We start from the raw sequence: 12,653 nt of genomic DNA, 5'->3' as shown, positions 1-12,653 counted from the left end.
TATATCCATTTTGGGCTAACAATAGCAAAAATTCTGGATTATTTTCTTTGTTCCCGTTTTTGGAAAAAAGCGGATGACGATAAATTGATAAGAGATAATGGAATGAATGAGGCGGAACGAGATTTTTATGGAAGAAGAGCGATAGAGAAATAGAGAGACGCAAAGAAAGAAAGAGAAATTCTTGGAATCACCACATTCTTCTTTTTTCTTTATCTTATTGTTAGGCTTATCCATTTATCAATTTATCAACGCCATCAGTTTTTGGTAGACAGATTCTGGATTTTCAGGATTCTGAAATTTTCAATTTTTCCCATTTTTGTCTGAAAATCTGAAAATCTGAAAATCTGAAAATCCCAAATTTTGAAGGAATCAAAAGGATCTTGCTTTTATATTTTTTTTACTTCTGAGATTCTGAAGGATTCTGAAAACCCTTTTGAATCTGGGAATTTCAGATAAATTGAAATTTTCCACATTGTGGAATTTTTGAAATTTTCTGAAAATTTTCCAATTTCTGAACTTTTAGAATATCCAAATTTCTGAATGTTCAAAAGCTTTGAACGTGTAGATTTTTCTAAAATTATTTTTCTGGAATTTTCCATTTTTCTGAAAATTTTTAATGCCTGAGTTTCTTTTTTTTCAGAATCTCGAGAATCCATTTTTAAACTTTGAAATTTCAAGAATTCAGAATTTGAGAATCTGAGAATCTGACAATCTAAGAATCTAAGAATCTAAGAATCTGAGAATCTGTAAATCTCATAATCTCAAAATCTCCAGAATCTCAAAATCTCCAGAATCTCAGAATCTCAGATTCTCAGAATCTCAGACACTCAGAATCTCAGAATCTCAGAATCTCAGAATCTCAGAATCTCAGAATCTCAGAATCTCAGAATCTCAGAATCTCAGAATCCCTGAAAGTCTGAATTTAAGAATTTTCCATTTCCCTGAAAATTTTAATATCTGAATTTCTAAAGCTGGGAATTCCCGGATTTCCTAAAAATTTTGAAATTCTAATTTTCTGGAAATTCTGAACTACTTCTAAAAATTTTCAGCGCTTTTCATTTTCAAATTTCCTCAAAACAAAAAAAAATAGTTCAAAAAAAATCCGTTAAATCCTCTCCATTTTTTCTCCTGACCATTCATATCCGATCGCCATCTGACCCAAAAAATGAATAGAACAATAAAGTGACATGAATGGAAACTACTTTTTCTCTCTCACTTCAAAATAAGGCCGCTAAGCGGTCAGTGTCTTTTTTCTCTGATTCTCTTACTATTTAGAGACTCTAAATAGGAAGATTTGTATCTCAAAAGTTTTGAACTTCTTACTTCCAACTTTGAATTTTTGGTTTTTTTTGTTTGAAAGTTATGATGATAGATTTTGTTCAAAGCTTTGAGAGAGTCAAACCTGTGGACCAAATATCAAAGGCACCGCGTCGCTACCGGTTGAGCTACGCGGTTTCCAAAAATGCACAACCTCGTTTCTTTTCTATCCTATTCTTTTCTAAAAACGCATTTTTTTATCCAAAATTTTCCAGAATGTTCCGAAGACTCGGTGAGAAGACCACTCTGTACCGGGCCGAGAGCCCATCTCAATACTCATTGGCGTCTCATCATCATTCGGAAGTCTCACTGCCTTCTGTTGATTATTCACAAGTAAGTGACTGGTGGCCTAGAAAAGTAACATATGAAATTAGGCCAAGAAAATACTAAAATACGGCTAAAAGATAGGTGTACATATTACATGATCCTAGACTGCTAAAGAAAATCCATGACCACTAATGTGTCCTAATTTATCTTGGTTCTTGTAAGAGATATCAAAAAGTGGCCAACTGATAAAATGTTAGTGATATTATGATAAACATTTTATCAGTTGACTACTTTTTGATATCGTCTACAGTAACCGAAAAAAATTAGTTAAAATTAGGTAGGAGCGCTTTAAGGTTTGATGGAAAATTCCTATAGCTTTCCCCGTATTTTGTTTTCTTAAACTTGTAACTTTTTGAAAACAAAGAAAGTATTTTGATTTTGTTCACAAATGTTTTCAGAAATTTCAAATTTTCTAGAGCTTTATAGAATCGAGATCTGCTGTTTCAAAGTGTCAATATGCATAACGCTACCCCGTCCACAAACTGAGCAGCAGAAATGATAGAAACAGCTAGCGACGAATTTTTGACTTCTTGAATATTGAATCGAACTTTTAAATTGAAGCTTTTCGGTTTTGCTCGTCGAATTAGGATGTTTGCTATCAGACAGAACAGTGATAATACGAAATAGAAGCCAAGAGCATATCTAAAAAAAGCTAGCTTCAAACATTTTTGTGATGAAAATTCAAGTATATCCTCTTTGATGCTAATGATCTTGGTTTCTGTAAAAGATATCAAAAAGCAGTTTGCCAATAAAATGTGTCTGATATCATGATAAACATTTTATCAGTTGACTACTTTTTGATATCTCTTACTTACTGAAACCCAAATAAATCAGATCAAAGTCAGAAGCCCAATTTTCCAAAAGTTATCTTCCAGGAAGACGACCGTCACTCTTGCAACACCCTTATCGCCGACGAATGGTCACAAAGTGCGGATCTCCATTCTCCGCCAATTCAACCACTTCAAAAGCCATCCGAATCGGAGGACACACCCCAAGAGCGCATTATTACTCGCCGCGAAATTGCGAACACGGAATCGGATTTGTGTAAAAAGGTTTGTAATGGACTTTCTCTTTATCCGTGAAATCCATTAAGACTTTTGTTTTCATGGTTTTGAACTTTGAGGGTATACAAATTGTGAGGCATACCCTTGTGGTCTAAATGCTGCTGATCGGATTGGTGCCGCTGATGTGCTCTTTAAGCTTGATTATCTCGATTTCTATGACAGATATCAGAATTTTGTCTACTGATAAAAGGTTGCTTATATTTTGGCGCACATTTTATTAGTTGACAAGTTTTTGATATCTCTCATAGTGGCCGAGATAATTTAGCTCAAAAAGAGGCGGCGCGTGAGCTAGGTAGTCGCAGCCAGCTCTAGTGACCGAACATCTCAAATTTTGCCATTTTCAGCTCTCCCTCATCGTCGATCTGGTCTCGGACTTTGCGAATGACGCCAATCGTCTCTACGAAGGAGCAGATGAGCTTTTAAAAGAGCTCCGAACCAAAATCAGAGTCTACATTTATTTTTTGGACGTCGAAATGGCTGATGTTGAGAAACTGTTGAGATTCAATGTGGACCGATCGACGATCTGTGATGAACGCATTGATTGGTTATTGCATTTCACAAAGTGTCATGTGAGTTTTTTGGATTGCCCAGAATTCTTGAAATTCCCGAAAAATTCCAGAAAGAAATGCGCCGCGTCCTAAACGAACTATCTGAAGAAGTGTGTGAAGATCTGGAGTCGTGTCTAGAAATGAGAGCAAAGGGTGTGATTGGCAAGAAGCCAAGTACAGTAACCATCCAAACTTTGGCCGGGATGAGAGATGGAATGCAGAAGGCTGCGAAGCTACTCGGTTGTATGCCCCGTCAAAGGGCTTAAACTTTGATTTGATTTTTCTCTGAAATTATAGAGAAAAAACTACTTCTGACTTTCTGAAATTAATTCAATTTATAAATGTTCGCTTTCAAAAAAGTAATAAAAAAGAATTTGCCACCGGGCGGAGTCGAACCCCGCACCTCACTGGTGAAAGCGAGGCGCGCTAGCCACTACGCCACCGCTCACAACACCGAATGGTAGTAAAGATGGCGTATACGTCCTTCTCCCTTCTCCATCCTTGCTTCGCCAGAATTTCCAGTAAAAATATTATAAAATTTATTTAAAAATTAGAAATCCAATTTAATGGGCGGAGCCTGAGCGTCCCATGAATTTCTCAATTGCGCCATTCTTGCATCCATTGTCTCCTTCTTATTAACGTTTGTCATTTGAAAAATCTTGATTTTCCGATGATTGGAAATCCATTGAACACAAAGGATTACACTTACAGGAAGGAATTGGCCAGCATAGGGAATTGTCTGGAAATTTCAAAAAAATTTTAAAAATTATGAATCTAGACTCACATAAACACACAAAATGATATTATGAAAATATTCGACTGAAATTCCGAATCTTGCGAAAATGAGCACATAACTGGAGCACACATAAATGAACATTGCAACGAATTGAGCAGCGGAAATGATAGAAACAGCCAAAGAGGAATTTTTGACTTCTTGGATGTTGAAGCGAACTTTCAAATTGAAACTTTTCGGTTTTGCTCGTCGAAAGCTACTGATAATTAGAATATTCGCAATTAGACAAAATAGTGATAACACGAAATAGAAGCCAAGGGCATATCTGGAAAATTGGGGACCTTAAAGTTAGCTTAAACGTTTTTGATAACAATTCAAGTTTGTTTTCTTCGACCCGATCTTTCTCGGTTGTTATAAAAGATACCAGAAAGTGGTCAACTAATAAAATGTTATTGATATTATGATAAACATTTTATTAGTTGACCACTTTCTGATATCTTTTTTAGAAATCGAGGTAATTAAGCTTAAAGTTGCAAGTATAGGGTGGCCTTCTATTAGAGTGTTTACGGTATGTCCTCTTTGACCCTAATTATCTGGGTTTCTATAAAAGATATCAAAATTTTGCCAACTGACAAAATGCTATTGATATTATGATAAATATTTTATCAGTTGAAAACTTTTTGATATCTCTTATGGGATAATTGTGCTTGAATTGGATCACTGATCTGCCGGCCGCCTAGCGGCACTAAGCGACACAATGTACCACCAAACTTACAGTACTCGATCCAATGGAATGTCCCTTTGCATAAAGCACGACTGAAGCTTATAAGTCGTCGTTGGACCCTCCGAGTAGCTGTACGTATTCATCATAAACGCAAAAATGACAACCAACACATTTAAAATGTATCCCTGATATTGGAAATGTTTTGATGAAGCCACCATGGTGTATATCCTGTCAATGATTCTAAATTTTTTGAGAGAATATAAGAAATTTAATCAAAAAGTTCTAACCTTTCAATTGTCAGAGCTCCTTGAATAAAAATCATGAGCATTTTGGCGGCTCCAACGGTCCAGGTGACTGCGAAGCACTCGTAGCCAGTGAATGTGATGTGCGAGAGGTCCGTGGAATGGACCAGAGAGCGGTAGAGAGACCAGGACTAAAAAATTAGTTTGCCTAAGATGTTGGGCATTTCAAAAAGGTCTTTTTTGTTTTCAAAATGTTTGAAAATGTCAGTTTTGAAGCAAGATACCGTAAACCCTCTGATAGAAGGGACCTTATAGTTTGCGATCTTCGGTTTCTAAAACAGATATCGAAAATTTGTCAACTGATGTTATAAAATGTTTATCATTATATCACTAACATTTTATTTGTTAAAATTTTTTCGATATCTTTCACAGGGACCAAAATAGATGAGTGTCTCTGTCTGTGTTTCTGTTTTTCCCTTGTCTGACTATCCTTTGGCATTTCCAACGCTTCCTTATACTCCTAGACTCTATGTCTTTGTTTTTCACTAATCCCTAATTTCCCTAATTACGCTTAAAATTATTACTCATCAGATTTTTTTTCTCTCATCGTCTGAAAGGGATTTGAGAAAACAAGAAAAGTCATTGGGAATTTTCTGTTCTTTTGGTTTTGTGGATCATGAAAACAAAAAGTGATCGTACAATATTCAAACTAAATTTTACGAAAGTTGTCCCAAAATGAGAAAAAATTTGAAAAAATTGGAAATATTGAAATGTTGATTAATTGTTCAGGAAATATGGAGTAAATTCGAAGCCATTTTAGTATCATTATCTCAGCTTCAGTAAAAAATATTAAAAATCAGTCGACTGATAAAATGATAGTGATATTACGATAAAAATTTATCAGTTGACAGATTTTAAATATTTTTTATACGAATCGAAATGATTACGCTCATAATACAAGAACCTATCTATCATAGGTGTAGGTTGCTTTTTCTAAAATTGGATTTTTTAAGCTCAATTATCTCGGTTTCTTCAAAAGATCATTACTAATAACATTCACCAGATTCTGTATATGCGTATGTATGTAGCGCACCTTGCCACCCATTCAAAGTTAACCGATCAAGCTGAAACCTGATCAGAATTGTGTCTTAGTTGATGCCCGAACTTTTGTTTTTTCGAAATTGTAATTTTGAAGCCTTCTGGAGACGTTCCTTGGTTTCACCTCAGTAAAGGGTGGTAGAAAGGGCAAACTACAAGTATAGAGTAGCATTTTCTTTGGTAGTACTGTACCTGCAAAAATCCGTAGCTGATCGCGTGAAAATCTGCATAGAGAATGCTCATGAAGAGCAACTGGCGGGTGGATTTGTGGAATACACTTCGAAGATAGAGAAGGTTGAACGCCTGAAGTAAAAAATGCAGTTTTTTTATTTGTCTCGCTCTTGACAAGGCCGGTTTGGTTACGGTACTTCTGGCTTTGGTTACGGTACTTCTGGCTGGACGGTGCTAGAAATTTCTGGGTTGCTAGTACTCTAAGCTTATTTCCGAAGGAACATATGGTTTGGTCCATGGCAACGCACACTGGTTAGGTGACATCTTGGGTGGGGCAAATCATTCGGAGGGTAAAAAAATTTTGGGGTCATTGGAGTACAAAGTAATTCCTGGGTACAAAATTATCAATTCAGGGGTACATGCAATTGGGTGGCTATGGTGGCTATGATACCACCTTGGGTGACTACCGTACTCCTTTGATAGACTATCAGACATTCTCTACCGCGGCTCCTTACCTGAATCGACACCAATATGGTTAGCACACAAATTGAAATTTGAAACATTGCATTAGCTCGATACAACAATGAAGTACGTGCATAGAGTGTAGTTTCAGTGTCGTTGAGCATTCTCCAGAATCCTAGACGTCTTCAGAATGAAGGCGTTGGAAAATATTATGCATTGTTACTCATCCCCAGTGGAGGCGTGTCGTGTCTAGGCAGACAGGTCGGCTGATAAATTTATAATCAGTGTTTTTATCACGTAAACGGAGGGTCTCCGGAGAATGGGAAATAAGAAAAATAGAGGGGATAAAATAATTGGCAGTTCGATGAACAGTAAAATGGTAATAATTTGGTAAAGAAGATAAAATGAAGATTTTTTTCTGAGAACAAAATTTTTTTGGGTAGGAAACTGCCCAAATTTCAAAGTTTCCAAAAATGTTCCTCATAAAAATTACTATTTTCTCCCAAAATCACCTGCAAAGAAGACTAAAAATAAATCATAAGCAAAGACGGAAATTGCTGAAATTGATCATATTTAAGTCATACATCTCTACCCATTGCTTTCAGGTGATTCATCGTAATTTACTGGGAGAACAAAGACTAAAAATCATTTTTAGAAGTTTTGAAAAAAAATTTATGTGATTTTTTTTTCATTTTTTGGAGTTTGTGACGGATGTAGGATCTCTAAATTACTTGAAAAAATCGAATTTGATTTTTCTTTAAATTAGGATTACGGACCCTGTTTTAAACATTAGGATTACTGTAATTTAAAAAAATTAGGATTACTGTAATTTAAAAAAATTAGGATTACTGTAATTTTTTTAAAGTAGGACTGTGAGTTTCAATAATTAGGCTCATTGTATAATTGCCGAAACATTCTTTATCAAAATTTGAAAATTCAGAAATTCAGAAATTCCGAAATTCGGAAATTCAGAAATTCAGAAATTCAGAAATTCCGAAATTCCGAAATTCGGAAATTCAGAAATTCAGAAATTCAGAAATTCAGAAATTCAGAAATTCAGAAATTCCGAAATTCTAAAATTCGGAAATTCAGAAATTCAGAAATTCAGAAATTCAGAAATTCAGAAATTCAGAAATTCAGAAAATTCAGAAAATCAGAAATTCAGAAATTCAGAAATTCAGAAATTCAGAAATTTAGAAGTTCAGATATTTAGAAATTTAGAAATTCAGAAATTCAGAAATGAAAATTGTTAAAATTGGCAGAAAATTTCAGAAAAGGAGAAAATAAGAAAATCAAATCCTATTCAAGGGTTGGAAGCATTTTTTTCTAATCGGCAAAATTTTTATGCCAATTTTCAGTCCAAAAACCTTATCAGTATTTTTTTGTTTTGGTATTATTTTATTTTTCTTTTCTCCCCCACCTACTAATTCTATACAAAACAAAAAAAGTGTTCCAGGAAAGCGAATTATTGAGAAAAGTGAGACCAAATTTTTCTTTCTCGCTTTAAAAACTTGATTTAGGGACTTTGGGAATTCCAAAAACAAAACCTGGAGTTCAGTAATTCCGAAATTCAGAAATTCGGAAATTCAGAAATTCAGAAATTCAGAAATTCAGAAATTCAGAAATTCAGAAATTCAGAAATTCAGAAATTCAGAAATTCCGAAATTCAGAAATTTTGAAGTCCAGAAATTCCGAAATTGGAATTCTTTTGGAAGTTCAAAAAACATTTTTTTCTAACTGAGGAATTGAAAAAGAAACAAGCAAAAAAAGATTTTTAATTTGTTTTCTGAAATTCGAATTCTCGAGAAAATGCTCAAAAAATAGGTTTGGAAATTAAAGGAAAAGTAGACGAAATTCAAAAAAAATCTGGAAAAAAAACTAGGAATTCAAAAAAAATTAAAAATCAGAAACTTAGAAATGCAGGATTCCAGAAAATTGAAAAATATTGGAAAATTGTCTGAAATTCCAAAACAAGCAAAAACTTCATTTTTTTAAGAATATGATTTTTTTTAAACTGAAATTTCTAGCTCCAACTGTTTGACAATTTATTAAAATATGATTCTTGGGTGAAGGATTCTTTGATGACGTGATTGATACGTCGCTTCCGACGATTCCCGATCCACTGAATGAAGAATGAAATTTGAATTGGCACTAATAACTCGAGTAGGGAGTTGTCTGAAAAGAGATTTGGTGATCTTTGGGGCAGAATAAGGACAATGATTTTTGAAAATTACTGGGCACTTTTATTATGACATGAGAGCTCAAAATATAATAATCTAGGAGATCGAAACTCAAAAATTCAAAAAAAAATTTCAAAAAGTCGAAATAGTTCAAAACAGTCTAGGAGGTCACAAGTTGGAAATTCAAAAAAAAAACAAATCAAATTTTTTGAAATATTAATTTTTTAAAACCTAAAAGCTCTAATAAATTTGCAAAATTCATAATTTCAGATAAGTGAAATCACGATTGAGTTGAAATTTAGGTTTCCCGAGAAGATCGGACTTTTCGGATTGGTTAAAGTTTTGACTTTTCGAAAATCCGATAATTTGTAAATTGGAAAATGGGAATTTCGGAAATCCAGAAGTCCTAAAAATATTTCGAAGTCTGGAAATTCGGAAATTCGGAACTTCACAACTTCAGAAATTCAGAAGTTCAGAAATTCAGAAATTCAGAACTTCACAACTTCAGAAGTTCAGAAATTCAGAAATTCAGAAATTCAGAAATTCAGAAATTCAGAAATTCAGAAATTAAGAAATTCAGAAATTCAGAAATTCAGAAATTTAGAAGTTCAGAAATTCAGAAATTTAGAAGTTCAGATATTTAGAAATTTAGAAATTCAGAAATTCAGAAATTCAGAAATTCAGAAATTCAGAAATTCAGAAATTCAGAAATTCAGAAATTCAGAAATTTAGAAGTTCAGAAATTCAGAAATTCAGAAACTCAGAAATTCATAAATTCAGAAATTCAGAAATTCAGAAATTCAGAAATTCAGAAATTCAGAAGTTCAGAAATTCAGAAATTCAGAAATTCAGAAATTCAGAAATTCAGAAATTCAGAAATTCAGAAATTCAGAAATTCAGAAGTTCAGATATTCAGAAATTCAGAAATTCAGAAATTCAGAAATTCAGAAATTCAGAAATTCAGAAATTCAGAAGTTCATAAATTCAGAAATTCAGAAATTCAGAAATTCAGAAATTCAGAAATTCAGAAATTCAGAAATTCAGAAATTCAGAAATTCAGAAATTCAGAAATTCAGAAATTCGAAAATTCAGAAATTCAGAAATTCAGAAATTCAAAAATTCAGAAATTCAGATATTCAGAAATTCAGAAATTCAGAAATTCAGAAATTCAGAAATTTAGAAGTTCAGAAATTCAGAAATTCAGAAATTCAGAAATTCAGAAATTCAGAAATTCAGAAATTTAGAAGTTCATAAATTCAGAAATTCAGAAATTCAGAAATTCAGAAATTCAGAAATTCAGTAATTCAAAAATTCAGAAATTCAGAAATTCAGAAATTCAAAAATTCAGAAATTCAGATATTCAGAAATTCAGAAACTCAGAAATTCATAAATTCAGAAATTCAGAAATTCAGAAATTCAGAAATTCAGAAATTTAGAAGTTCAGAAATTCAGAAATTCAGAAATTCAGAAATTCAGAAATTCAGAAATTCAGAAATTCAGAAATTCAGAAATTCAGAAAATTGAGAAAAAAGTCGAAGTTTCCGATTTTTCATTTTTTGGATGTTCGAAATATCAAAAATTGAGGATTTCAAAATTTTTTCGAAATTTTTTCGAAAACCTAATGATTCAGAAAAAAACTCACATAAAACCATCTCAACAAATTTGCACTTCCCAATTCCTGATTCGTTTTCGACATCTCCTGTAGAACATACATACTAATCGTATAAATAAAAGTGACCAATAATTGAAGGAGCGAATTCAAAGAAACCGCCAAAAGCGAATAATGCTGTTCCACTTTGAGATACTTTGATTTCAGATCGAATGAGCTGTGTTTCCGATCATTCCAAGTGTACCACATCATAAAACAGTCCAATAGAGCGCAAGATGCAGATAGAATTGTATAGGAAGTTAGGTTGGTTCTGAAAACATTGGAAGTTTAGGAATATCGACTTTTAAAATTTTTTAAAATGTTATCGTAGTTTTGTTCAGACATTCTGGAGTAGTTGAACTTGTGGGTCCACCGTTGGAGGTGCAACGGCATTACCAGCTGAGCTACGGTGGCGCCAGCTATCCGGCTGACCGTTCACTGTACAGCGCCATGCCAAAATGCATACCGTAACCCCAAAAAAACTCACGATCTCAAGTTTATCGTAATATCTGTCTCTCGAAAACAGCTCGTCGTTGTGATTCCCTTATACGGATAACCCTCAATATGAAGTATCCAGCCGAGTGCAAATGAACCAATGACCTAGAAAAAATTAACTGGTCTAGAAAACCAAAAAAACCTAGCTTACCGCTATTATATTTAAGACTTCGCCTCGAATCGTTGGATAGCAATGTGTATACTTTCGAAACAGTATTACAATCACTCTGAAAACACACTTTTATAAATTAGGTACTGTAATTTAAAAATATAATTATTTCGATTTTTGTAGCTCATCCAAAGAATATCAATCGAGCTCAAATTTAGGTCATTGCCCAAAATTTTATTTTTTTCGAAATTCTGAATTTCAAGACTTTTCGGAACCTTTTTCGCTTTCACCACTGTAACCGCGAGGGGCCAGAAAGAGAAGGAAAGCCCGGTGCGATCAGTGGTGTAGTGGATAGTGGGCTACGCTTTTGCCGGCACGACCCCGGTTCGAGTCTGGTCGGTGGCAAATTATTTTTTTTTAAATGTTTACCTATCAGCATTAAGTGCCAGTTCAATTGCAATGTACAAAAATCGAAGGCATGAATTTGTGATGTGCAGAAGAACGCAGTCCTCGTTGGTGAACATGATATTAATCGAGTCGGTTGAGTAGTAGTAGGAACGGTATAGAGACCAGGTCTGGAAAATTTTGAATTTGGAATAATTCAAATTTACGAACTATAGTCAAAAAGAAAAAAAATAAAAAATAAAAGTTGCCATGCGCCGGACTCGAACCCCCGCCGCATGGGCGAAAGCGTAGTGCTCTAGCCACTACACCACGGGATACAAAAGCGAGACGATGAGAGATGGCGTATACAATCCCGGTGTTTTCTCTCTTCTTCTTGCTCTCTAGGTGGTGGGTGGGAAAGGCTTGTTGCTCTAACTAATCCGTGGTTCTGAAATGTCAAAGTTCTAAAATGGCACATACCTCTATAATAGTGTAATTAGCATTATGAACATTTCCATAGACCAAACTAGCCATGAGTAAATGAGTGATAGATTTGTTGAAAATTTGTTTGGCTCGTAGTTGGCGAATTGTCTGAAAAATTAGAGTTGCCTTCAGCTTAAAAGCTTTGAACCATCAGAATATTGTTAGTTTTTCAGATTTTGTTCTCAAAATTTAAGTTTTCTCCTAGTTTTGGCTCAAAATAAGGCCTTTTAAACGTTACCTTTCAGGGTTTTTAGGCTTCAAAGGTTTCTAAAAAGTTTTTTAGGTCAACTCACAAAAATCGATAAAAGCAACGAGACCAAACAGACCAGATCAATATAAATGACATAGAATCGAAACTGCGTAGCTGTGCGCAAATTCAAAATATCCGAAGCTGATACGAATATCGGGGTGAACGCATTTTCAGAGTAGTCTTCCATTGCTTCGCCGAACTTATTAAGTTTGGAGTTGTTGGTGGAGCTCCTGGGAAAATTTTAGATTAACAGATGAAGAAAAAAGGCTGGTGACGTTAGAGAATTTTAGAAAAAAAAGGAAGAGGGCGGGGGAATGTGTTCAAATTATATGCCTAGCAATACCGATCAATTATCACTATGTCTGATGAAGTGTGGTGAAAGTTTTTTTTTCTTATTCAATTCAAAATTTTTTCTAAC

General features: G+C 34.1%; 3 protein-coding genes across 3 annotated transcripts; 1 reads left to right on the top strand and 2 right to left on the bottom strand.

Annotated features, from left to right (window-relative positions):
• Nucleotides 1-1,533: 1,533 nt before the first annotated feature.
• CBG13477 lies at nt 1,534-3,522 on the top strand (the record flags this gene model as incomplete). Its single annotated transcript, XM_002630049.1, has 4 exons — nt 1,534-1,650; nt 2,520-2,696; nt 3,053-3,277; nt 3,328-3,522. 4 exons carry the CDS (start codon nt 1,534-1,536, stop codon nt 3,520-3,522), a joined length of 714 nt encoding a protein of 237 aa, XP_002630095.1.
• Nucleotides 3,523-3,806: 284 nt separating this feature from the next.
• Cbr-sra-35 lies at nt 3,807-6,850 on the bottom strand (the record flags this gene model as incomplete). The annotated part of the gene is made up of 6 exons (XM_002630050.1): nt 3,807-3,995; nt 4,041-4,314; nt 4,765-4,953; nt 5,001-5,146; nt 6,246-6,356; nt 6,740-6,850. 6 exons carry the CDS (start codon nt 6,848-6,850, stop codon nt 3,807-3,809), a joined length of 1,020 nt encoding a protein of 339 aa, XP_002630096.1.
• Nucleotides 6,851-8,734: 1,884 nt separating this feature from the next.
• On the bottom strand, nt 8,735-12,422 carry Cbr-sra-32 (the record flags this gene model as incomplete). The annotated part of the gene is made up of 7 exons (XM_045241812.1): nt 8,735-8,861; nt 10,579-10,785; nt 11,002-11,114; nt 11,161-11,236; nt 11,548-11,693; nt 11,983-12,093; nt 12,279-12,422. 7 exons carry the CDS (start codon nt 12,420-12,422, stop codon nt 8,735-8,737), a joined length of 924 nt encoding a protein of 307 aa, XP_045095131.1.
• Between the last annotated feature and the right edge of the window lie 231 nt (nt 12,423-12,653).

This window comes from Caenorhabditis briggsae, assembly GCF_000004555.2.
Source record: "Caenorhabditis briggsae complete genome, chrII, whole genome shotgun sequence".
NCBI lineage: Eukaryota > Metazoa > Nematoda > Chromadorea > Rhabditida > Rhabditidae > Caenorhabditis > Caenorhabditis briggsae.
The sequence above is the reverse complement of the archived record's forward strand: the minus strand, read 5'-3'. Positions and strand labels throughout refer to the sequence as shown.